Source organism: Salmo salar, chromosome 13, assembly GCF_965601325.2.
Source record: "Salmo salar chromosome 13, fSalSal1, whole genome shotgun sequence".
Lineage (NCBI taxonomy): Eukaryota > Metazoa > Chordata > Actinopteri > Salmoniformes > Salmonidae > Salmo > Salmo salar.
Genome location: NC_138303.1, coordinates 32,039,086 through 32,064,578, shown reverse-complemented (window position 1 = coordinate 32,064,578; position 25,493 = coordinate 32,039,086). Strand labels below are relative to the sequence as shown.

General features: G+C 44.1%; 1 protein-coding gene across 4 annotated transcripts; it reads right to left on the bottom strand.

Moving 5' to 3' along the window:
- Nucleotides 1-67: 67 nt before the first annotated feature.
- plekhm2 (pleckstrin homology and RUN domain containing M2) lies at nt 68-25,493 on the bottom strand. Of its 4 annotated transcripts, none has more exons than XM_014135369.3 (20): nt 24,986-25,493; nt 23,806-23,912; nt 23,586-23,695; nt 23,045-23,144; nt 22,853-22,940; nt 22,438-22,603; nt 21,921-21,974; nt 18,654-18,927; nt 11,499-12,347; nt 10,237-10,306; nt 9,540-9,630; nt 7,686-7,750; nt 6,821-6,909; nt 6,419-6,551; nt 5,917-6,107; nt 4,931-4,996; nt 4,435-4,600; nt 1,982-2,161; nt 920-1,036; nt 68-762 (listed from the first exon to the last, which is right to left on the bottom strand). In XM_014135369.3, the coding sequence occupies exons 1-20, from the start codon at nt 25,043-25,045 to the stop codon at nt 625-627; spliced, it is 3,114 nt and encodes a 1,037-aa protein (XP_013990844.2). In that variant the 5' UTR covers nt 25,046-25,493; the 3' UTR covers nt 68-624. The 4 variants fall into 4 exon arrangements, with proteins under 4 accessions (XP_013990844.2, XP_013990845.2, XP_013990846.2 ...); XM_014135370.3 differs by having other exon boundaries at nt 4,441-4,600; XM_014135371.3 differs by lacking the exon at nt 21,921-21,974.

The window sequence follows — 25,493 nt, the reverse complement described above, 5'->3', positions numbered from 1 at the left end:
AAGACGTTTTAGCAACAGTCTTTAGTTGCCTAGGCAATGACCCCCCCCCCCCCCCCCCCCTCTGCAGCAACAGCACATGCAGTCAGGAGCGAAGGAGAGGAGAATTTTTTGAATTTTTTTTAAAATATATAAAAAACATTTTGCTACTCAAACGATTATAACAGTGACCGCAGTCATTTGCCTGACCAATAACCGTCATCCAAAATGCCATGACTGTCACTGCCCTACATACATATTTGTGCAAGGCCAGGAGTGTGAACGGAGATTCAAACTGCTGTCTGTCTCGCAACATCCCATGAAGACACGTCCACATATGCTTAACTTACCGTATACTCTTCATAATGTACGCACAACGGAGAGTGTGTTTCCCTCTATCTATATGGCTGTTGTCATAATTATATGTAACAGGTTTGGTGTGAATTCCATTCAAATTCAGTCACCCAGTTGAAATTAAATTTGACAATTGAACAAATCCACATAGAAAGTAATGGTACATTTTCTATACACTTGCAGAATTGATAACATTTGAATGCAACTGACTACGGCCCTGATGTGTAGAGTAGGAATAGATAGGAGAATTAGTGAAAGCCTTTTGTCCTATCTGTCCATCCACCTGTCTGTCTGTCAGCACCAGGGCTCTCTCTGGGCACGTCCCCGGGCCAGACTGTCACTTCTCTGCCAGGCGCTCCTCATCAGAGCCAAGGCCTCGCCACAACGCTTCTGCACCGACGACTCTGACACCCTCCTACGAGGCAGACACACCTGGATCACATGAAAAGAGGGTTAAAAAGAAAGTGCGAGAGACAAAGAGCAAAAGAGGGATAGAGACATAGGGAAATCATGTTATTGAGCTGATCCTTTTTTACTGTGATCCTTGCCTGTCTCAAAACCCTTCCTCTTCGATCCTTCTCTCCCTTACCTGGAAAATGTCTCTCCAGGCACTCTCTAGCGCCCCCAGCAGGCGGTCTCTCTCCTCACATCCGCTGAAGTACAACACCCAGGGAGGCAGGAACTGAGCCCTGTCCACTGCAAACTCCTATACACAGAGATAATAATAATTATGGCAAGAGAGATACAGAGAGAGAGTAGAGCATAAGAGAGTGTTCAGTTAAACAATTCAAAGGCAATGCTACCAAATACTAATTGAGTGTATGTAAACTTCTGACCCACTGGGAATGTGATGAAAGAAATGAAAGCTGAAATAAATCATTCTCTCTACTATTATTCTGACATTTCACATTATTAAAATAAAGTGGTGATCCTAACTGAGCTAAGACAGGGAATTTTTACTAGGATTAAATGTCAGGAATTATGAAAAACGGAGTTTAAATGTATTTGGCTAAGGTGTATGTAAACTTCCGACTTCAACTGTATGCGAGAGTGGATTCTCGGCCCTCACTAGCATGAGAACTAAATACAGGCACAGACTGTGTGGAAAATTATTTAAGACAGACTTTCCAATACAACCCAACATTGCAAAGTTATGAGCATCCTTTCAAGCACACCCTTCTCATTAACCTGTGGTGAGTTATTCACAATTTTCGATTAACAAATAAGGTTTTATATGTAAGATGGTTAAATAAAGAGCAAAATTATTGATTATTATTATTTGTGCCCAGAGAGCTCTTGGTGACTTCCCACGAGCCGGGTTGTGACAAAAACTCACACTCCTTCTTATGTTTAATAAATGTATCGAATAGTGTGTGTGTTGCAGGCTTACAATTATGGCAAAAAACAACATTTGAAAGTGCGCTGACCCTGGTGCTAGAGGGGGTAGACAGCTGGAGGTTGAATGTTTGAAGGGGTACGGGACTACAAACAAAGTTTGGGAACCACTGATCTACAAGATTCTTCATATAATTAAAATGCTTTTATAGTGGTGGCATGTTCAATAGAACAAATTCAATTTTAATTGAGACACAAAGAGAAAAGACTAGAGGGCACAGGCAAGTGAGGACAAGGCAGGCGTGAGGTGACTCACAACAACACAGTACTCTTTGTCATCCTCCAGGCTGACAGCAGTGACGTCAGATAGATCAGCTCCGCCCAGCGAGCGGAAGAAGCTAGTCTGGCAGTCCTGGTGGCATGTCAGCAGCTTCCTGTCCGTCACCACCAGGCAACAAGGAATACACGGTGTGGGGGCCACGCCCTGGGGGATCACCTGAAGACAGAAGGGAGGTTTAATGGATAAAAACACAGATATACTTAGCCTATGTAGTTCAGAGCTACTGTTAAAACGACAGGTTTTTTTCTGGACCAAAATCTGGCTTAGGTGGTGGGCGTGGCAGGGTCGTGGCCAATGACGCGGTTTTAGACGCCCTCCTCTTGGCTGTAAAATGTAGCTTTTAAAGCAAGTTTCCTGCAATTCTACAGATCTTTCCATGGGGCCGAGAGAAAATGTGCTATTTTAAAGCTAATTTCCTGCAATTCTACACATTTTGCCATGGCTTATGCTATCCGAGTGACTCAAACATAACAAAATCAATGGGGGCCCTTGCCATGACAAAAATATTGTTCGTTCTCAAAGATCTTTTTGAAAAAGTATATTAGGTCCATTATGATTTCAACATACTTTATATCTGGTTTAAATCGTTTAACCTGTTTAGGATAGGGGGCAGTATTTTCACGGCCGGATAAACAACGTACCCGATTTAATCTGGTTATTACTCCTGCCCAGAAACTAGAATATGCATATAATTGTTTGATTTGGATAGAAAACACCCTAAAGTTTCTAAAACTGTTTGAATGGTGTCTGTGAGTATAACAGAACTCATATGGCAGGCCAAAACCTGAGAAGATTCTATACAGGAAGTGCCCTCTCTGACCATTTCTTGGCCTTCTATAGCCTCTTTATCGAAAACAGAGGATCTCTGCTGTAACGTGACATTTTCTAAGGCTCCCATAGGCTCTCAGAAGGCGCCAGAACGGGGAATGATGACTCTGGCAGTCCCTGGGCGAAAAACAGTAGGGGATTTGGATAGTGGTCGATCTGAGAACAATGACACGGGCGTGCACGTGAAGAGTCCATTTTACATGTTCAGTCTTTGAACGAAAAACAACGTCTCCCGGTCGGAATATTATCGCTATTTTACGAGAAAATGTTTGACATGCTTCGAAGTACGGTAATGGAATATTTTGAATTTTTTTGTCACGATACGCGCCGGCGCGTCACCCTTCGGATAGTGTCTTGAACGCAAGAACAAAACGCCGCTATTTGGATATAACTATGGATTATTTGGAACCAAAACAACATTGGGTGTAAAGTAGAAGTCCTGGGAGTGCATTCTGACGAAGAACAGCAAAGGTAATCCAATTTTTCTTATAGTAAATCTGAGTTTGGTGAGTGCCAAACTTGGTGGGTGTCAAAATAGCTAGCCATGCTGGCCGGGCTATCTGCTCAGAATATTGCAAAATGTGCTTTCACAGAAAAGCTATTTTAAAATCTGACATAGCGATTGCATAAAGGAGTTCTGTATCTATAATTCTTAAAATAATTGTTATGTTTTTTGTGAACGTTTATCGTGAGTAATTTAGTAAATTCACCGGAAGTGTTCGGTGGGTATGCTAGTTCTGAACGTCACATGCTAATGTAAAAAGCTGTTTTTGATATAAATATGAACTTGATTGAACAAAACATGCATGTATTGTATAACATAATGTCCTAGGAGTGTCATCTGATGAAGATCATCAAAGGTTAGTGCTGCATTTAGCTGTGGTTTTGGTTTTTGTGACATTATATGCTAGCTTGAAAAATGGGTGTCTGATTATTTCTGGCTGGGTACTCTGCTGACATAATCTAATGTTTTGCTTTTGTTGTAAACCCTTTTTGAAATCGGACAATGTGGTTAGATAAAGGAGAGTCTTGTCTTTAAAATGGTGTAAAATAGTCATATGTTTTAAAAATGGAAGTTTTTGGATTTTTGAGGAGTTTGTAATTCACGCCACGCCCCATCATTGGATATTGGAGCGGTGTTCCGCTAGCGGAACATCTAGATGTAAGAGGTTTTAAGGTTACACTGAAAACCTTTTTCTATCCCGGAAATGTTTATATAAAAACAATATTAAAAAAAAGTTTGGACATAGACGATACAAAAAAATAAATAAAATAATAATTTAAAAATTATATGCAGAAAAACCCCTGACCTAAATGAAAACAAACATATTTCTGATTTAAAAATCAGAGAAAGATCAATTTTCTGCAGTGAATCTTTGATTGAACCTGGAGGAACTGAACTCAATGTAGGGAGATAGGGAATGACATGGTGTGGGACAGTTCATGCAAAAATATGTTTTTAATCTAGTAGGGTTTTCTTCCCCTCATGGCAATAGCATGGCAAAATCTGCACGGTTGGCCATGCTCACTCTCATTATTCTCACGGTGCAGTGTGTATCTGTGTCAGAGTGCAGCGTGTGTGCATGTGTGTATGCCCTCACCCTCACCCCTTTGGAGACGGACTGGCAGAGCACCAGCATCCAGTCGGCCATGTCTCCCTCATTGTCGGCGCTCAGCTCCAGAGGAGGCCGCTCTGTGAGGATCACCTGGAAGGCATGAGGCTGCTCTGTGCTGTTGGAGCGCCGGCAACCTCCGCAGTACTCACCCCTGAGAGAGCGATGAAGAGCGAGGAAGGGTGGGAGAGAGCACACAGAAGATGGTCAAACAACAATGAAAATAGGAAAAGTCAATCATAGCCTACTATTTACAAAAATATATATTTTCATAGCGATAGATACCGACCTATTGGTATTTCGTAAAATTATGACTTTGGAAAATTCAGCAAAATAAATGCAATCACCTATGTTTGAACCAAGTGCATTTGTCCAAACAACTTTATCCATAAAAGCTCTAGTCACAGATCCATTCACTTGTGGAAATTATCCCATCATAAACAGACAACACACATGTTGCAGTAACACAGCATGCATGCCTTACCCCATAGTGATGGACATCAGTGGTGTCCCATCAGTCTTCTCTGTATACTGGTAGAGAACCCCTTTGCTGAACAAGGACAAGAGGAACACATACTGAAATATATTTAAGCAATAAGGCTCAAGGGGGTGTGGTATATGGACAATATACTACGGCTAAGCCATTAGCCCCCCAAACCCGAGGTGCCTTATTGCCATTTTAAAAAGGTTACCAATGTAATTAGAACAGTAAATAAGTAGTTTTGCTTCATACCCGTGGTATATGGCCTCATATACCAAGGCTTTCAGCCAATCAGCATCCAGGGCTTGAACAACCCAGTTTATAATCTTGCTTTGAGCACAATGAGATGTGCAAATGTATAATTATATTAGTACATTGAATATTGCAGCTACATTAAAATAAGAACAGGAATGTGTAACATGTTATATGGGTACTGTAGCTGTGCTTCAACCTGTTCAAGTAAAGTTACACATAACATTCTATAACAAACGTAATAGAAGGCAGATATATCAGTAACACTTCCTGGTAAACGCATCCAGGTATAACGCTTTATTACTTGTTATAAGTAAGTACGATGTCTTATTATAAGGGTTATATTAAAGGTGCAATATGTAGCTTTGTGGGCAAACCAACCAAATTCACACAGAAATGTGAATTATAGATCCGTCATTCTTATTGAAAGTCTTATATGCGATAGATCTGTTTTATGGGCGTTATTTTTATGCTTACAGTCCTTAACTTTTGTTTTTGCGTCTTTTTTTTTTTACTTTCGGTTTTCTACACCAGCTTCAAAACAGCTAAAGATACAATATTTTTGGTTATTGAAAATATATTACACAGAGTTTTAGACGTTACAATGGTTCTCTACACTGCTTGTTTAATCACATAAACAGAAATTAGGCAATCAGTTTAGAACTTTAGCAACCAGGCAATGGCAGAGTGATTTCAGCATATTGCTCCTCTAAAAGCCTATGGCTGCCAATACATACCTCAGTACGAGGTAACAGCTCTTCCACAGCTCCTTGCCCAGGTAGGTGGTGCATGCTCTGTAGAGTAGGGGGCCCTCTTTAGTGCTGGACGAGTCCCCAGTGCCCACCAGGGCTGTCTGGGTGGCCAGAGTCACATCCATGGGGTCCTCCCAGTGGACCAAAGAATACAGGCGGATGATCACTTGAGATACCTACACAGACACAACGCGTCATTACACAATTGTATCCCTTGTCTATTACACATTGTTGTACATGTGTTGAGTTGGTGATGTCTGTGGCTAGTCATAGCTATGCCTATAACCACTCCATAAGATCCATAATTGATGAGAGTTAAGTGTGTATTGTAATGTGATTCCAATCAAAATAAGACTTCACTTCATGAGAGCATAAAATCAGTATACAGGCATTCTTTAAAAATGAAATGTCTTTATTTATATATTTTAGAAATTATGGATGTGTGCAGGCCCAGCTAGGTGAGACAGCAAAAATTGGTGGTCCTCACCTCACAGTGGGACTCCTGGGAGACAAACTTGGTGAGGGCCAGTTTCTCCATGGTGGCGTCGGTCAGCACAGAGGGGTAGGGGGGCTCCCTGCACCCCTTTATCATGGCCGACGTCAGGGCTGCCAAAAAACAGCTGGGGAAGAGAGAGAGAAAAAAAAAGAGGATGGTGGGTTCAAAGAGAGAGGGAGGGATAAAGAGTGACTTATTCTGCTTCTCTTCTCCTTCACTCATACTGATATGGAAACATAAGTGAGAGCATGCCAACTAGGAAGTTGCTTTCCACAGTCCAGTCCTTTAGAATTAGCACAGATGGAGGAAAGGAGATGGGGAGAGGAAGCCACTTTAGACTATGGAGATGCCGCCAGGGAGAAGGAGGGAGAGCAGAGGACAGGAGGCACTCACACAGTAAGCGATGAGTCGGCCGTGTCAAGGAGGAACTGCCGTCTTCTGTTGGTGCACACCAGCAGGAATGTCTGCTGGTCCAAGCCCACCTGAGAGACGGACATAGACAATAACACAGCACAACTTAGTGGACTGGACATTGACAGTAACTCTTCCTTCTTGTCGTTTTCCCCTCTTCTGTCTATCAGCTTTTTAGGTGGAGGTCTTGTTGCAGCAATGTGCAATATAAAAGCCATCTTTTCATTTTTTATACCCATAGACTTCCGGTCACTTCCCCAGAGTCAGTTCATCGGACTCTGGGGAAGTAAATAAAAGGGCCTCATAGCCAAAATCTCAAAGTATCCCTTCAAGGCTTCTTTCATGCACTTCCCTCATACAGTCCAAAGGACTTGATAGCCTAACATTATATGGTGGCATCAACCCTATTTGGAAAATCAAACTCATTACAAGAGTCTAGTCCATAAAATAAGCATTGTAATTTTACTTTTGGTAAATTGCTACCGCTGCACATATGCCTATAAAAGATCTACTACAATTTGCATGTGAACATTTGAATGACAGATAGTTGAATGACAGAAAGTCACAGAGTCAAAGGTTTTCAAATTGGTTGCATGATTGCCGGCCATGTTGTAATTCCCATAAACAATGACTGGGACAACGTGAACCTTGTAAACTCATCATGAACCATCTGACCTCAGGAACGTTGTGACACTGTGACCCTGAAGCTAAACATTGACCAAGACAACCCTAAAGATAAAACTTGAAGAAAAACTATTGTGTCTTTGCAGCCATTCAACATTACAAGAAACCAGTCACAGACAATCCTGACACTAGACAACATATCCCAGCAGTATAGACAACTTACAGAGACAAAGTCCAACTCATTGTATGAGATGGCATCCTCTACTGTATAGGGCTTTTCCGCTGCACCTGAAAGAGCAAGAGAGAGTGAGCGTTTGAGTGTGGGATGAACAGACAGACAGCTACAGTGCATTCGGAAAGTATTCAGACCCCCTGACTTTTTCCACATCTTGTTGTGTTACAGCCTAATTTTAAAATTGATTACAATACCCTATAATGACAAAGCAAAAACAACTGAAATATCACATTTACACAAGTCAGAGCAAAATATTTAATGGCTGGCTGCCTTTTGACTTTGCTTGTCACGCTCTATCCTATCTATCTACAGTGCATTTGGAAAGTACGCAGTACTTTGTTGAAGCACCTTTGGCAGCAATTATAGCATTGAGTGTTCTTGGGTATGACGCTACAAGCTTGGCACACCTGTATTTGGGGAGTTTCTCCCATCTCTGTAGATCCTCTCAAAGCTCTGTCAGGTTTTATGGGGAGCATCGCTGCACAGCCATTTTCAGGTCTCTCCAGAGATGTTAGATCAGGTTCAAGTCTGGGCTCTGGCTGGGCCACTCAAGGACAATAAGAGACACTTGTCCTGAAGCCACTCCTGTGTTGTCTTGGCTGTGTGCTTAGGGTCGTTGTCTTGTTGGAAGGTGAACCTTTGCCCCAGTCTGAGGTCCTGAGCGCTCTGGAACAGGTTTTCATCAAGGATCTCTCTGTATTTGCTCTGTTCATCTTTCCCTCGACACTGACTAGTCTCCCAGTCCCTGCCGCTGAAAAACATCCCCACAGCATGATGCTGCCGTACAATGCATCACCCTAGGGATGATGCCAGGTTTCCTTCAGATGTGACGCTTGGCATTCAGGCCAAAGAGTTTAATCTTGGTTTCATCAGACCAGAGAATCTTGTTTCTCATGGTCTGAGAGTCTTTTAGGTGCCTTTTGGCAAACTCCAAGTGGGCTGTCATGTGCCTTTTACTGAGGAGTGGCTTCCATCTGGCCACTCTACCATAAAGGCCTGACTGGTGGAGTGCTGCAGATGGTTGTCCTTCTGGAAGGTTCTCCCATCTCCACAGAGGAACTCTGGAGCTCTGTCAGAGTGACCATCGGGTTCTTGGTCACCTCCCTGAACAAGGTCTTTCTCCCCGATTGGTCAGTATGGCTGGGCAGCCAGCTCTAGTCAGTGTCTTGGTGTTTCCAAACTTCTTTAACTTAAGAATGATGGAGGTCACAGTGTTCATAGGGACCTTCAATGCTGCAGACATTTTTTGGTACCCTTCCCCAGATCTGTCCCTCGACACAATCCTGTCTTGGAGCTCTACGGACAATTCCTTTGACCTCATGGCTTTGTTTTTGGGAAATTAAATAGACAGGTGCGCCTTTCCAAATCATGTCCAATCAATTAAATTTACCACAGGTGGACTCCAATCAAGTTGTAGAATGGAAACAGGGTGCACCTGAGCTCAATTTTGAGTCTCATAGCAAAGGGTCTGAATACTTATGTAAATAAGGTATTTGTTACTTTTTTTAAATACATTCTGCAAATTTGATAAAGAACTGTTTTTTCTATGTCATTATGGGGTATTGTGTAGATTGATGAGAAAAAAAATGTATTTAATACATTTTAGAATAAGGCTGTAATGTAACAAAATGTGGAAAAGTAAAGTGGTCTGAATACTTTCCAAATGTACTGTAGATAGATAGGATAGAGCATGACAAGCATGACAAGCAAAGTCAAAGGCAGCCATTAAAAATAAATGTAATGACCATCACACAAAGACAGAGACACAGAGAGAGAGAGAGAGATAGATAGAAACAGTAAAAAAGAGAGTATCTGAGAGCGTGATGAGCAGTAAACCCTCACCTTTCCTCAGCAGGTAGATGTAACAGTCAGTCAGCAGCAGGTAGAGAGGCTGCAAGTCCCCCTCCATGTGACCTGTGCTCATCCTCACCATCTGGGAACAGACAGAACTAAACACTCAGGACTGCACCGCTCCCGAGTGGCGCAGCAGTCTAAGGCACTGCATCTCAGTGCTAGAGGCGTCACTACAGACCCTGGTTCGATTCCAGGCTGTATCACAACCGGCCATGATTTGGAGTCCCATAGGGTGGCGCACAATTGGCCCAGCGTCATCCGGGTTAGGGTTTGGCCGTCATTGTAAATAAGAATTTGTTCTTAACTGACTAGCCTAGTTAAATAAAGGTTCAATTTAAAATATACACTGCAAAGCATACTAATATCACTTGTTTATTCACCAATATATTTGAATAATTTTTTCCCAGATATGTATTTAGAATGGACATGGTTGTGAGGCTGTGGCAGCGTCCCGATTCTCCATGCTTCTCCTAGTGTGCAGTTTCACACTCCCATTCAAGGATTTAAATGCTTTGTATTGGAGGGAAGCATTGGCTGGAGGGAAATTCCACTATTGTTAAATCCATGAAAGGGAGTGTTTAAATCCAGAGCACAAGCTCAAATGATAACACTGTATGGCCTTTACACACACACCCCCCCCCCCCCCCCACCCAACATAATATACCACAGTGAAACAGAGGCCTACCTTGAAGAGCTGCTCCTCGTTCTCTCTGAAGACGTGGATCATGAGCAGCAGCAGGTGATTGTTGTCCACCCTGAAACGGCCACACAGAATCAGCACACCACTGTGGCTAAAGAATTGCCAAAAAAATTGGCTTAAAGGTCCATTGTGTAATTTGGTGTACGACCTGACTGATTTCAGATAAAAATGTGAATTATACATCTTTCATTACGATTGCTTCCCGTCCGTAAGTTTCATTTTACTTTCATTTTGCTCAAAAGGCTTAAGACTTCAAAAAGAATGAAACTAATTTCTTTTGAGTCAATTTAAGCATCAGTACGTGAATCAAAGTAAATGAATGTAAACAAATACCCATTAAAATCAATCAGTTTTCAATTAGAGAGATTGAGACGCATCGTATCCGTCTCAATCCTCCATAACTGCTTATGTTACACCTCCGCATCTGCAGTGAAAGGTGGTGGAGCTAGAGCGGTGTTTGTCAAACCATGAGACATACCTATAATCGGTCTTCTCACAAAAACATCTGTAGCTTCCGAACCGTTTGACCTACACAATCGTATGACCACTCTCTGGAAAGGGGAGACCCTCACGAGTGAGGGTACTCGTCTGAAGTCCGAACTGTCTATGTGCCAACTTCTGTTTGTAGAATCCAAAAATCTTTAGGCTACAAACTAATGTGACCCCACTTGTCACAATGTTCTCCGTTTTGCCATACGTTCCCCACAAGTGTCACGGGACTAATCTGAAGGTAACCGGTACTGATTAAAATGATCAATTATTTTTAACCAGGGACCTCTCGCACCCTAAGGCATAATCATACACCTATAGCAACGATCTGTTTGGTCAAAGAATTTTCGCTTTCCACAAAAATGACAGTCAGGATATGAATCGATGTCTCCATGTGGCTAATGAGCTGCTAGTGGTGAGCATAGCTGCCTTCCAAGCAGTTGACCAGGGTTCAATTCCCGAGCCAATGCAGAGCATGAGGTATTCACTAGTTTTAGGGGCTGGATGTCATTTCAACTTCATACAGCAATATTATAAACAATATTTTTGGTTATTAAAAATGTTTTTCTAAGTAGTTTCGATGGTACAATGATTCTCTTTACTATACATTGCTTGTTATGTCACAAACTGAAATCAGGCGGACATTAAAACATTTTAGAAACCAGAAATTAGGTGAGCTAAATTCGACATATTGCACCATTAAAAAAAGGTTTCATTCATGGTTCACCTAAAAATGTGTTACGTAACCCTCAACTCACTTGAATTCTGCAGGATGAGAGTTTTCCGTTGGACTGAACCTGTCCTCTTCCATCTCCTCTTCAGTTTCTCCAGCAGCCAATCCATTCTCAACCATTACTGCCTCATCCTTTTCCTCCTCATCACTCTCTTCCTCCTCTAGGGAGGGGTCCTGTCCTGGCGGTGCCTCTGCCTCAACTTCATGGCCACCAAGACTAGCCTGCGACTGGCCATGCCCTGCAGTGTCATGGTGGCCACTACGCAGGGCAGCAGCGTCTGGACAGTTGGGGGTAAAGCAGTAAAAGTCTGCAGGAGCCGGGGGGGCCTGCAGGAAGTTGGGACTCGGGGCCAGAGCAGGGCGCAGCAGGGGGGGGACCCTGGCTTCCGGGTCAGGCGGCTCACCCATCGAATTCCCTCGAAAGGGCTGCGGGTTGGCTTCAAGGCTGGCGGAGGAGGGCCTTCTGGGGAGGGAACTCTGCTGGGTTTTCTCCCCCTCCTCTTCCTCTCCAGCTGGTCGCCCCCAGGTCTTACCCCCATCCAGAGCACCGTTGAGCCGGTCCATGACGTCACGTAGGGGCTGGCCAACGCTGTCCATTGAGGTGTCGGTCATCTCCGGCAGCCGCAGGAGGCCCTCTGACTCCTCCTCCTCCCCCCTCCTGCTGCTCCTCCTCCTCCTCCTCACCGTCTCGGCCCCTGAGCCCTGCAGCAACCCCACAGAGGGGCTCCAGGTGTCTCCTTCTGGTCCCTCACATCCAGCCGGGGCTCTCTCGTCTGCCTCCGCCTGCTCGAAGGCCACTGTGTTCTGGTCACCGCTCACCGTGGAGCTTTTCACGCTACAGCGCTTCTTGGATGGCTTCCTTCGTCTGGCCATCCTGGTGGAAAAAGAAACAACCACGTCATAATGAGTAGTTCATGTGTACTCTTCCTGGGCCCATTGGATAAATTAATCACATTTCCCAAGCCATAGAGCTACAAGGCTTGCTGACCTGTATGTGTGTGCTAATAAATCAAATATTTGTCACATGCGCCGAATACAACAGGTGTAGACCTAACAGTGAAATTTGGGATGCACCGATATGACATTTTTGGCCGATACTGATATTTTCCTTGCCAAAAGAAAACCGATACCAATAACAGATATGAAACATTTTTGCGGCCTTTTAAGCACTCTAGTACAGTAAAAAAGTTATCTTACACACACAGCGGTCTAAGGCACTGCATCTCAGGGCAAAAAGCGGTCACTACAGTCCCTGGTTCGAATCCAGGCTGTATCACATCCGGCCGTGGTTGGGAGTCACGTAGGGCGGTGGACAATTGGCCCAGCATCGTCCGGGTTTGGCCAGGGTAGGCCGTCATTGTAAATAAGAATTTGTTCTTAACTGACTTGCCTAGTTAAATAAAAGGTCTCACACACACACACCAAAAACGTATTTTGTTGGCATTGACGTATGTCCCCCGTTTACATCGTGTCCAGCTGTGTATGTAACATTTCACGTAAACCCTGTTTCTTGTCTGCATCAAAGTAGCTGTCCTTGTACCTAGATCCAAGCATGGTGGCGACACAGTAGAGGCTCAGAGAGAATGCCACCGAATCGCTTGTTCACAGCCTCGAGTACTTTTGTAAGTTAACCCCACGGTTGGTGTCGGCAGTTTTGTTGAGCAGGAGTTTCAATGCCATGACAGAGGGTATCACGTCTGCTGCAGACGTAGTTGATCAGCTTATTTCTCCAGTCAGTTGTTGGCGCTAGGAGTACAGTGAGGGAAAAAATTGGATCCCATGCTGATTTTGTACGTTTGCCCACTGACAAAGAAATGATCAGTCTATAATTTTAATGGTAGGGTTATTTGAACAGTGAGAGACAGAATAACAACAAAAATATCCAGAAAAATGCATGTCAAAAATGTTGATAAATTGATTTGCATTTTAATGAGGGAAATAAGTATTTGACCCCCTCTCAATCAGAAACATTTCTGGCTCCCAGGTGTCTTTTATACAGGTAACGAGCTGAGATTAGGAGCACACTCTTAAAGGGAGTGCTCCTAATCTCAGTTTGTTACCTGTATAAAAGACACTTGTCCACAGAAGCAATCAATCAATCAGATTCCAAACTCTCCACCATGGCCAAGACTAAAGAGCTCTCCAAGGATGTCAGGGACAAGACCTACACAAGGCTGGAATGGGCTACAAGACCATCGCCAAGCAGCTTGGTGAGAAGGTGACAACAGTTGGTGTGATTATTCGCAAATGGAAGAAACACAAAAGAACTGTCAATCTCCCTCGGCCTGGGGCTCCATGCAAGATCTCACCTCGTGGAGTTGCAATGATCATGAGAACGGTGAGGAATCAGCCCAGAACTACACGGGAGGATCTTGTCAATGATCAAGGCAGCTGGGACCATAGTCACCAAGAAAACAATTGGTAACACACTACGCCGTGAAGGACTGAAATTCTGCAGCGCCCGCAAGGTCCCCCTGCTCAAGAAAGCACAAATACATGCCGTCTGAAGTTTGCCAATGAACATCTGAATGACTCAGAGGACAACTGGTGAAAGTGTTGTGGTCAGATGAGACCAAAATGGAGCTCTTTGGCATCAACTCAACTCGCTGTGTTTGGAGGAGGAATGCTGCCTATGACCCCAAGAACACCATCTCCACCGTCAAACATGGAGGTGGAAACATTATGCTTTGGGGGTGTTTTTCTGCTAAGGGGACAGGACAACTTCACCGCATCAAAGGGACGATGGACGGGGCCATGTACCGTCAAATCTTGGGTGAGAACCTCCTTCCCTCAGCCAGGACATTGAAAATGGGTCGTGGATGGGTATTCCAGCATGACAATGACCCAAAACACACGGCCAAGGCAACAAAGGAGTGGCTCAAGAAGAAGCACATTAAGGTCCTGGAGTGGCCTAGCCAGTCTCCAGAACTTAATCCCATAGAAAATCTGTGGAGGGTGCTGAAGGTTCAAGTTGCCAAACGTCAGCCTCGAAACCTTAATGACTTGGGGAAGATCTGCAAAGAGGAGTGGGACAAAATCCCTCCTAAGATGTGTGCAAACCTGGTGGCCAACTACAAGAAACGTCTGACCTCTGTGATTGCCAACAAGGGTTTTGCCACCAAGTACTAAGTCATGTTTTGCAGAGGGGTCAAATACTTATTTCCCTCATTAAAATGCAAATCATTTTATACAATTTTTGACAAGCGGTTTTCTGGATTTTTTTGTTGTTATTCTGTCTCTCACTGTTCAAATAAACCTACCATTAAAATTATAGACCGATCATTTCTTTGTCAGTGGGCAAACGTACAAAATCAGCAGGGGATCAAATACTTTTTTCCCCTCACTATATATGTTCATGTTTCCAAGTTTCAAACATGCTCTCAAATGCCATTGAAATGGCAGCAGCGGTATGAGAACCAGCACATTCTTAAGCATGCAATACGGCTTTTCTCAGTACGAAATCCTCGTCGACCCACTGTGCTGTCAGACTCAGCATGCTCATGGGGCTGACATCGTTGGTCCAAATGTCAGTCGTGAAGATAATAGCAGGGACGCCCATAGCAAGTAGCTCATGGATGCGTTTCAACAATACTGTAGAACTCCGGTAGGGCAACATCTGAAAAATAGCACCTACTTGGTAGTCTGTACCGGTGCTCGACCAGTCGACGAAAGCCAACATCATCCACGACAGAGAACGGTTGATTGTCAAGGGCAATGAATTCCATTATCTTGGCGTTAATGGATTTCACCTTTGAGTTGTCTTGCAGAAATGTTCTTACTCTTTCAAATGACTGCTCGACTTGAACTTGTTTAGTTGTTGGAAGTGTGTGCTTAGTATTTTTCTGCTTTTGTTCTGTGTAGCGCTGTGCTTTTCATGGCGTCATTACGTCATCTACCTACGTTGTATAGGTATACACGTCAGCTTTGACATCGGTTTTGTACATCGGCGTTAAACTAGATATCGGGTCGATGCTGAGGTTGCCATTTTTAGCTAATATCTTCCGATATGCTCAACGATATATCGTGCATCCCTAAGTGAAATGCTTACTTACAAGCCCTTAACCAACAATGCAGTTAAGAAAAATAAGTGTTAAGAAAGTATATACTAAAATAAACTGAAGTAAAAAGAAAATGGAAAAATAAAAAATAATTAAACAGCAACAGTAACGAGGCTATATACAGGGGGTACCGGTACAGAGTCAATGTGCGGGGGCACAGGTTGTTCGAGGTAATATGTAGGTAAAGTGACTATGCATAGCTAATAAACAGAAAGTAGCAGCAGCATACAAATGGGGGGGACAACAACAATGCAAATAGCCCGGATTTCCATTTGATTAGCTGTTTAGGAGTCTTATGGCTTAGAGGTAGAAGCCTTTTGGACCTAGACTTGGCGCTCTGGTACCGCTTGCCATGCGGTACCTGACAGAACAGTCTATGACTAGGGTGGCTGGAGTCTTTGGCAATTTTTAGGGCCTTCCTCTGACACCGCCTGGTATAGAGGTCCTGGATGACAGGAAGCTTGGCCCGAATGATGCACTGTGCGTATGCATTACCCTCTGCAGTGCCTTCCGGTCAGAGGCTGAGCAGTTGCTATACCAGGCAGTGATGCAACCAGTCAGGATGCTCTCGATGGTGCAGCTGTAGAACTTTTAAGGATCTGAAGACCCATGCCACATCTTTCAGTCTCCTGAGGAGGAATAGGCGTTGTCGTGCCCTCTTCACGACTGTCTTGGTGTGTTTGGACCATGATAGTTCATTGGTGATGTGGACACCAAGGAACTTGAAGCTCTCAACCTGCTCCACTACAGCCCTGTCGCTGAGAATGGGGGCGTGCTCAGTTCTCCTTTTCCTGTAGTCCACAATCATCTCCCTTGTATTGATCACGTTGAGGGAGAGGTTGTTATCCTGGCTCCACACTGCCAGGTCTATGACCTCCCTATAGGCTGTCTCATCGTTGTCGGTGATCAGGCCTACCACTGTTATGTCAGCGATGGTGTTGGGAGTCGTGCTTGGCAATGCGATCATGGGTGAACAGGGAGTACAGGACGACACTGAGCAAGCACCCCTGATGGGCCTCTGCATTGAGGATCAGCGTGTTGTTACCTACCCTTATCACCTGGGGGTGGCCCGTTAGGAAGTCCAGGATGCAGTTGCAGAGGGAGGTGTTTAGTCCCAGGGTCCTTTGCTTAGTGATGAGCTTTGAGGGCACTATGGTGTTGAGCGCTGAGCTGTAGTCAATCAATAAATAGCATTCTCACATAGGTGTTCCTTTTGTCCAGGTGGGAAAGGGCAGTGTGGAGTGCAATAGAGATGACATCATCTGTGGATCTGTTGGGGAGGTATGCAAATTGGAGTGGGTCTAGGATTTCTGGGATAATGGTGTTGATGTGAGCCATGACCATCCTTTCAAAGCACTTCATGGCTACAGACGTGAGTGCTACGGGTCGATAGTCATTTAAGTAGGTTACCTTGGTGTTCTTGGAAACAGGGACTATGGTGGTCTGCTTGAAACATGTTGGTAATACAGACTCGGTCAGGGACAGGTTGAAAATGTCAGTGAAGACAGTTGCCAGTTGGTCAGTGCATGCTTGTAGAACACGTCCTGGAAATATGTCTTGCCCTGCGGCCTTGTGAATGTTGACCTGTTTAAAGGTCTTACTCACATTGGCTACGGAGAGCGTGATCACACTGTTGTCCGGAACAGCTGATGCTCTCATGCATGCTTCAGTTTTGCTTGCCTCAAAGCTAGCGTAGAAGTAATTTAGCTCATATGGTAGGCTCATGTCACTGGGCAGCTCGCGGCTGTGCTTCCCTTTGTGGTCCGTGATAGTTTGCAAGCCCTGCCACATCCGACGAGCGAGGGAGCCGGTGTAGTACGATTCAGTCTTTGTCCTGTATTGATGCTTTGCCTGTTTGATGGTTCGTCGGAGGGCATAGTGGGATTTCTTATAAGCGCCTGAGTTAAAGTCCTGCTCCTTGAAAGTGGCAGCTCTACCCTTTAGCTCAGTGCATATGGTGCCTGTAATCCATGGCTTCTGGTTGGGGTATGTACGTGCGATGCACTTATTGATGAAGCCAGTGACTGATGTGGTGTACTCCTCAATGCCATCGGAAGAACCCCAGAACATATTCCAGTCTGTGCTAGCAAACCAGTCCTGTAGCTTAGCATCTGCATCATTTGACCACTTCTGTATTGAGCAAGTCACTGGTACTTCTTGTTTTAGTTTTTGCTTGTAAATAGGTATCAGGAGGATAGAATTATGGTCAGATTTGCTAAATGGAGGACGAGCTTTGTACGCGTCTCTGTGTGTGGAGTAAAGGTGGTCTAGAGTTTTTTTTTTCTTCCTCTGGTTGCACATGTAACATGCTGGTAGAAATTAGGTAAAACTGATTTTAGTTTCCCTGCATTAAAGTCCCTGGCCACTAGGAGCGCCACCTCTGGATTAGCATTTTCTTGTTTGCTTATGGCCTTATACAGCTTGTTGAGTGTGGTCTTAGTGCCAGCAACGGTTTATGGTGGTAAATAGACAGCTACGAAAAATATAGATGAAAACACTTGGTAAATAGTGTGGTCTACAGCTTATCATGACGTACTCTACCTCAGGCGAGCAAAACCTTGAGACTTCTTTAATATTAAGTACTTGGTACTTCGTGCACCAGCTGTTATTTACAAATAGACACTGACCACAACCCCTTGTCTTACCGGAGGCAGCTGTTCCATCTTGCCGATTCACCAAAAACACAGCTAGATGTATGTTATCTATGTCGTCGTTCAGCCACGACTAGGTGAAACATAAGTTATTACCGTTTTTAATGTCCCGTTGGTAGGATAGTCTTGATTGGAGCTCATCCATTTAATAGGACTGATGTTAGAGGCAGATTATCAACTCGCCGTCGGATCCTCACAAGGAAACCCGACCTAAGTCGCTGATATTTCCGTGTATTCTTCATGCGAATGACGGGGATTTGGGCCTTGTCGGGTGTCTGAGGGCTTTGTTGATCTGATAATCTCGATGTCTGTAAGCTAAAGTTAAGTGATAATGTGCCAATTGGATTCAACAACTCCAAGCTCTGTGTTGAGGCTGAGAAAAGTATGGGTAACAAATTGATAACCACCTAACTAGGCTAATTCCCATGTAGTTTTAGCCACAGAGGCTAATGTTAGGGGTGTGTGCTGTACCTGATAACCTCTAGCTCGTTGCTGGTGCTCTCCATGTCGTCCCTGGTGTCGTGGTGGCAGCTGGCTGTGTGGACGGGTGTAACATCGGCCGAGGTGTTGGTGTCCGAGTACTCATTGAAGGGGTTGTGTCTAAAGGTGGGGCTGCGGGGCGGTGGCGTTCCCCTCACTGTGATGACGGCAGCGGCTGCCCGGAGAATCACAGAATCACTGAAGACCGTCTGAGGGTCTGAGGCGTTTGAGCGAGGACAGCTGACTGGGTCGGTGAGGTCACCCTCTGTGGAGGGACACACAGACAGTCAAATGAATAGCAGAACAGTCACACATACAGTATGCCACAGGCTACTGAACACACTCTGGGTTTAAATGAATGAGAATAGATACTGGTGCTTTGGCTGGGACAGGGGTGAGAAGGACACACAAGCGTGAGAAGGACACACAGGCAGGAAGACAGACATAAGCTTGTCAAGTGGCAAAAGCCTTGGCTTAACCATCCTACCATAGCTTACTGTACAATATAGTTCATAAAGTATACATAAGGGCACAAGTGTTTATTAAATTGATTTAGGATGTTTCATTATCTGTTCAAATTAGGTGCCTAATTGATGTTGTTGAAGTCAATCAATGCAACATACTAGGACTTGCTTTGAGAAATAATACTTAAATTAAACTAGTTAACCTATGTCAAGTGAATGAATGCAGTGCTACACGCTTCAGTTGGTGACAAAAGCTATAAAGGCTGGGTTGAACCTAGACCAAATACATGCATTCCAATGTTTCCACAGAGAGAAAGAGAGACCATTCCACATATATGCCAGTAGACACCAGACAGAGTGAGTAGCATTTGCATCAGGCAATGCAGCTCTCATTAGTAATATTCCACATCAATGCTGCGTTAGCTTTAGGATCACATCTTCAAAGACAAACATGTTGCGTGGTTCATTAAAACATGATTGACAACATCTAACAATTCACCAGTGCATAGAAATTTCTGCTTAGAAAATAACTTACCTGGCCATAAATCGTATTAAATGTTGACAATAGTGCCACATCATAATTTATTGCATAAAGGTGAGCACAAAATCCCCTTAAAATTATATACTGCTCAAAAAAATAAAGGGAACACTTAAACAACACAATGTAACTCCAAGTCAATCACACTTCTGTGAAATCAAACTGTCCACTTAGGAAGCAACACTGATTGACAATAAATTTCACATGCTGTTGTGCAAATGGAATAGACAACAGGTGGGAAATTATAGGCAATTAGCAAGACACCCCCAATAAAGGAGTGGTTCTGCAGGTGGTAACCACAGACCACTTCTCAGTTCCTATGCTTCCTGGCTGATGTTTTGGTCACTTTTCAATGCTGGCGGTGCTTTCACTCTAGTGGTATGAGACGGAGTCTACAACCCACACAAGTGGCTCAGGTAGTGCAGCTCATCCAGGATGGCACATCAATGCGAGCTGTGGCAAGAAGGTTTGCTGTGTCTGTCAGTGTAGTGTCCAGCGCATGGAGGCGCTACCAGGAGACAGGCTAGTACATCAGGAGACCGTGGAGGAGGCCGTAGGAGGGCAACAACCCAGCAGCAGGACCGCTACCTCCGCCTTTGTGCAAGGAGGAGCAGGAGGAGCACTGCCAGAGCCCTGCAAAATGACCTCCAGCAGGCCACAAATGTGCATGTGTCTGCTCAAACGGTCAGAAACAGACTCCATGAGGGTGGTGTGAGGGCCCGACGTCCACAGGTGGGGGTTGTGCTTACAGCCCAACACCGTGCAGGACGTTTGGCATTTGCCAGAGAACACCAAGATTGGCAAATTCGCCACTGGCGCCCTGTGCTCCTCACAGATGAAAGCAGGTTCACACTGAGCACATGTGACAGATGTGACAGAGTCTGGAGAAGCCGTGGAGAACGTTCTGCTGCCTGCAACATCCTCCAGCATGACCGGTTTGGCGGTGGGTCAGTCATGGTGTGGGGTGGCATTTCTTTGGGGGGCCGCACAGCCCTCCATGTGCTCGCCAGAGGTAGCCTGACTGCCATTAGGTACCGAGATGAGATCCTCAGACCCCTTGTGAGACCATATGCTGGTGCGGTTGGCCCTGGGTTCCTCCTAATGCAAGACAATGCTAGACCTCATGTGGCTGGAGTGTGTCAGCAGTTCCTGCAAGAGGAAGGCATTGATGCTATGGACTGGCCCGCCCGTTCCCCAGACCCCAATCCAATTGAGCACATCATGTCTCGCATGTCTTGCACCACAGACTGTCCAGGAGTTGGCGGATGCTTTAGTCCAGGTCTGGAAGGAGATCCCTCAGGAGACCATCCGCCACCTCATCAGGAGCATGCCCAGGCGTTGTAGGGAGGTCATACAGGCACGTGGAGGCCACACACACTACTGAGCCTCATTTTGACTTGATTTTAAGGACATTACATCAAAGTTGGATCAGCCTGTAGTGTGGTTTTCCACTTTAATTTTGAGTGTGACTCCAAATCCAGACCTCCATGGGTTGATAAATTGGATTTCCATTGATTATTTTTGTGTGATTTTGTTGTCAGCACATTCAACTATGTAAAGTAAAAAGTATTTAATAAGATTATTTCATTCATTCAGATCTAGGATGTGTTAGTGTTCCCTTTATTTTTTTGAGCAGTGTAATATATATATATATATATATATATATATATATATATATAAATAAAATGTTTACATCTAGGCATCATTATGCAATTCATCCTGTCGTACTCTACAAATGTAATGATATTGAGGAGTGATGCTTGATTCAGTGGTGTCTTCAAAGACAAGTGTAAAAGCATTACCAATCCATTTGGCCTACTTCCCAAGAAACTAGCAGTACATTAATCAAAAGCCCTTTGATTCCTTTCTCTACCATTCCCTCTTAGCATTAGCTAGCTGCTTGTTCTTTATCAGTATTGATATTGCAATTAAGATACTTCAATTAAACCACTGGCCACACACACACACACACACACACACACACACACACACACACACACACACACACACACACACACACACACACACACACACACACACACACACACACACACACACACACACACACACACACACACACACACACACACACACACACACACACACACACACACACACACACCGGAGGACCAGCATGCATTCAGCACATACAGTGGGATGGAGGACATGCATGATGCTGTGAGACGGGGAAGGGGGTGGCAGGAGAGGTGAGGACGGAGACAGAGAGAGGATAGGGGAGGGGTAACCATGTCCCACCTTCCCAGTCTGCACTTGGCTGCAACACGGGGAAGATGTCACCGAAATCATAATCTAAAAAAGGAGGGATAAGACTCAACATTAGAACAGGAAGGCCCGAGAGAGAAGAGACAATGGCACAAACTGAAAACATGACATATGAGAGAAATATGATACACATGTTGATAACAGACACAGGTATGGCAAGGCAGACAGAAAACTACAATAAAAAAATGAAGACTCAATGGTTTGTGGAAAGTGATGAGAGATACTGTATGAAAACATTCACACCATACTGTGTTTGGTGCTCAATGAAAATCACTTCAATGTGAGCACTAGACTATTATTTCTACGTAATAACCCATGAGCCACAATGGGTTTACCTGATCGATCCAACTTCAGCATCAACACCCCATTACTTGACACACCGGCCTATGAATTAGGCTAATGCACCGCATAAGACGGAGAGTGGGTGGAGACTGAAACCGAGGTGGAGAAAGAGAAAGCAAGAAAGAAAAAGAAAGGTGGAGGCCCTGACCTTCGCTGGACGGGGCGATGGCGCTGTCATCCCATTCCAGGTTGGTGGAGGTGAAAGAGTGCAGAGACAGGCTGTCCGAGCTTGGGAGACGCTCCTCAAAGTCCAGAAGGTTCTGAGGCTTGTAGTACTCCGGCATGTAGGGGGCCACGTCCAAGTAGGGGACATCCTAACACCCAGAAAACAAAACAATGGAGGTTTGAGAGTGTTGTTGATATTACATTATACATGTCTCTTTTTTGACTGAATTATTTATTGGTTTTACACACCAACCATGTACTCTGTTTACATTATTTGGTTAAGCCTAGTTGTACCTTCTTTTGTTACAATAAAGCCTGAACATTGAACTGTTGGACTTTTGTAAATTAGGGGTATTGATGTGAATTCTAATGGTTTCAAACAACTGTCTAATACTGACCAACTCCAGATCAAAACGAATGAACTCCAGTCCCGACACCAACGTGAGGAAGAGCGTGAGGTGATCATGGCTGCATACCAATGCATTTCTGGGGGAGAGATTCAAAGCAAATGGTGTATTTAAAATAAGGAGACTAGCTACACGCATTAGTCAAAAGGCATAATATGATGCTCTTTAGGTCAGAAGACTCACTTGAAGTAATACTTCTGCAGCAATCCTTGGTTCTCTTGGAAGAGACGGAGGTAGCTTTCTAAGGAGCTCTCACTCAGTGCTAGGTATAACCAGGCACGACCTGCACAGAAAAACAGAAAAAGAATTGCTCAGTACGAGGGACATGGGCATAAATAGATAATTTTTACAAGCACCCTCTATTCTTTCTTTCCTGCCTGAACTTGCAAATAAGTCAAACAAGTAGGCCTACAAAGAAACCTCTCTGTAAAAAGAGAAACAAATATGTGCAAACCACAGTGGTAATTACTGTAATCCTGACCTCAAATAACAGCAGTCTTGTGCTACATTTCTGGCATGTGACACAAGAGGAACTTACATTTGCCAAACCACTAACAATGTCATTCACATTATGACAGTAAATGGAAGAGAATGAATTTACTAACAGTAATGGCATGCATGTGTGTATTAGTGTTTACTGCTATGAAATGTTTGTCTCTTAAGTTGCCCACAAGACTGATGTGAATGTGTGCGTAAGATGTGGTGAAAATTGTTGTGTTCTTACTTCGCCCAAGGTTGGTTGCTATGTGCTGGAGCTCGTCTATCTGCTGGACCGCTTCCCTGCGGGTGAAGTGTAGAACCAGGACCCAATAACCTGAGGATATATCCTGCAGCCTGCAATGCACAAAACAGGAGAGTTGAAGAACATAGTTCAAAATGTACAATCACAGACAATGTCAGAGTTAGGATGTACTGAGAAGATTTGTCTCTCTCTGTCTTCTTACCCATAGAGCAGAGCATGGTCGAGGTGCTCACACAGCCGCTGTAGGACCCTGTCGTGATTCCGGATGGCTGGAGTTTCATCCTCACAGGCAGCAAAGTAACTCTGCAACTGCAGTCAGGGCACAAAACAGGTGGAAGTGATGTGAGTAGGCCCACAGCCAAACGAGAAATATGGTGATTTCTTCCCCAGTCATGAGACCCTGAGCAGAGTACCACATGCATCAAATATTGACAGCTGACAGTATAGGCTTTGATGGGAGTATGGAGCCTGAAATTGGTTAAATGCTACAGTATATCTGATCCCCTAAACGGTATTACCATGACTAACTTAAATCAGACATTTGTTTGTCACCTCAGAAAAGACCAGAAACAGCACTGACTGAATATACAGGAATGTAGAAATGTAATAAATTCCAGTCCCCTGATGGTAATGTGACCACAAGACATACTGGGGACAGGAATGAACCAAATATAGGGAGGAGATGATTTGAATATCATATCAGGCAAGGCCTATAAAGCAGTGGCCGTCTGGCACAGTGCAAATACTTTGGAAGGATGGGACTCAATGTTACCACACTGCACAGGTTTATGCAAAGGATGAATGTCAACATTCAAACAGGGTTCAGCCTAATTTATGAAGACACCCAGAAGTCAAATACTGAATGTCAATGTTTTCACAGTACTCATGTTTATCTTAAGTATATTGAAATGTGTTTAGAAAATTAGCAACAATATGTTGTCCTTCAAATAGACCTAGCTAGCTACCTAAGGGTTGCTGAATCGACCATGACAAAGAATTTTAGAAGCAACAGTTTATTACATGACAGTATCGATATGCGCAGTCAGGCAGCAGCAGAGTTAGTGGTGCTGTGCTTTGTTTTCACCAGCCATTGAATGTCTCGACTAACCAATACAATACTAGTGACGTTAGCCAGTAAACAAAACACCCATGTTGATATACTTAATCCATATTTGTTAGCTAACTAAACAAGCTTCAAGGACCTTATATTCATCAACTGTTTTTCTTTCATGAACCAGGCCTACTTATCCTAGCATGCGTTTATTTTTACGCCTACTACGTAACTTAGGGTATTACTCATGTTTACTGTCTTCAAATAAGTTAGTTAGCTAATCATGCTAGCATGATGAATGTGTTCATACGACACTTAATATCAGTCTTACCTTCTTGACAGACAAAGAAATGTTTTCCAATATTCTGTCCTTGACTTTGAGTTGATCCATCACTGGTCTCCTTAGCTGCCTGCAGCTGTCAGCTGATTCCCAGAAGTCTCGATGTGGTCTGTTGATGTTCTCAAAGCTAGACAACTAATAGCTGAGCTAGCTAGCCATATATATTTAACGCTGGTACAGTAATTGGCTAGCATACAACATAAAACATCAAGCAACCAGTTGGCTAGGTAACGATAACGTTACCGTATTTAAACTGGGACACAAGACAATGGCAAGTGCTAGCTACTAACGTTGACTAGTTTCCTAGCTGACGTTAGCTAGCTACGGTGTCATTACTAGCCTCGGAAACGATTCGAAAGACAATTCAACTAAACTGGCTAACACGTTAGCTTGCTAGCTATCTAGCCAACGCGTTACCCTTAACGCTAGAGAATGAATCTCCCGCTGTCATAGGTTGCTTACACTTTCGGTGTAGCTAGCTACCCAGTATTTTAATATC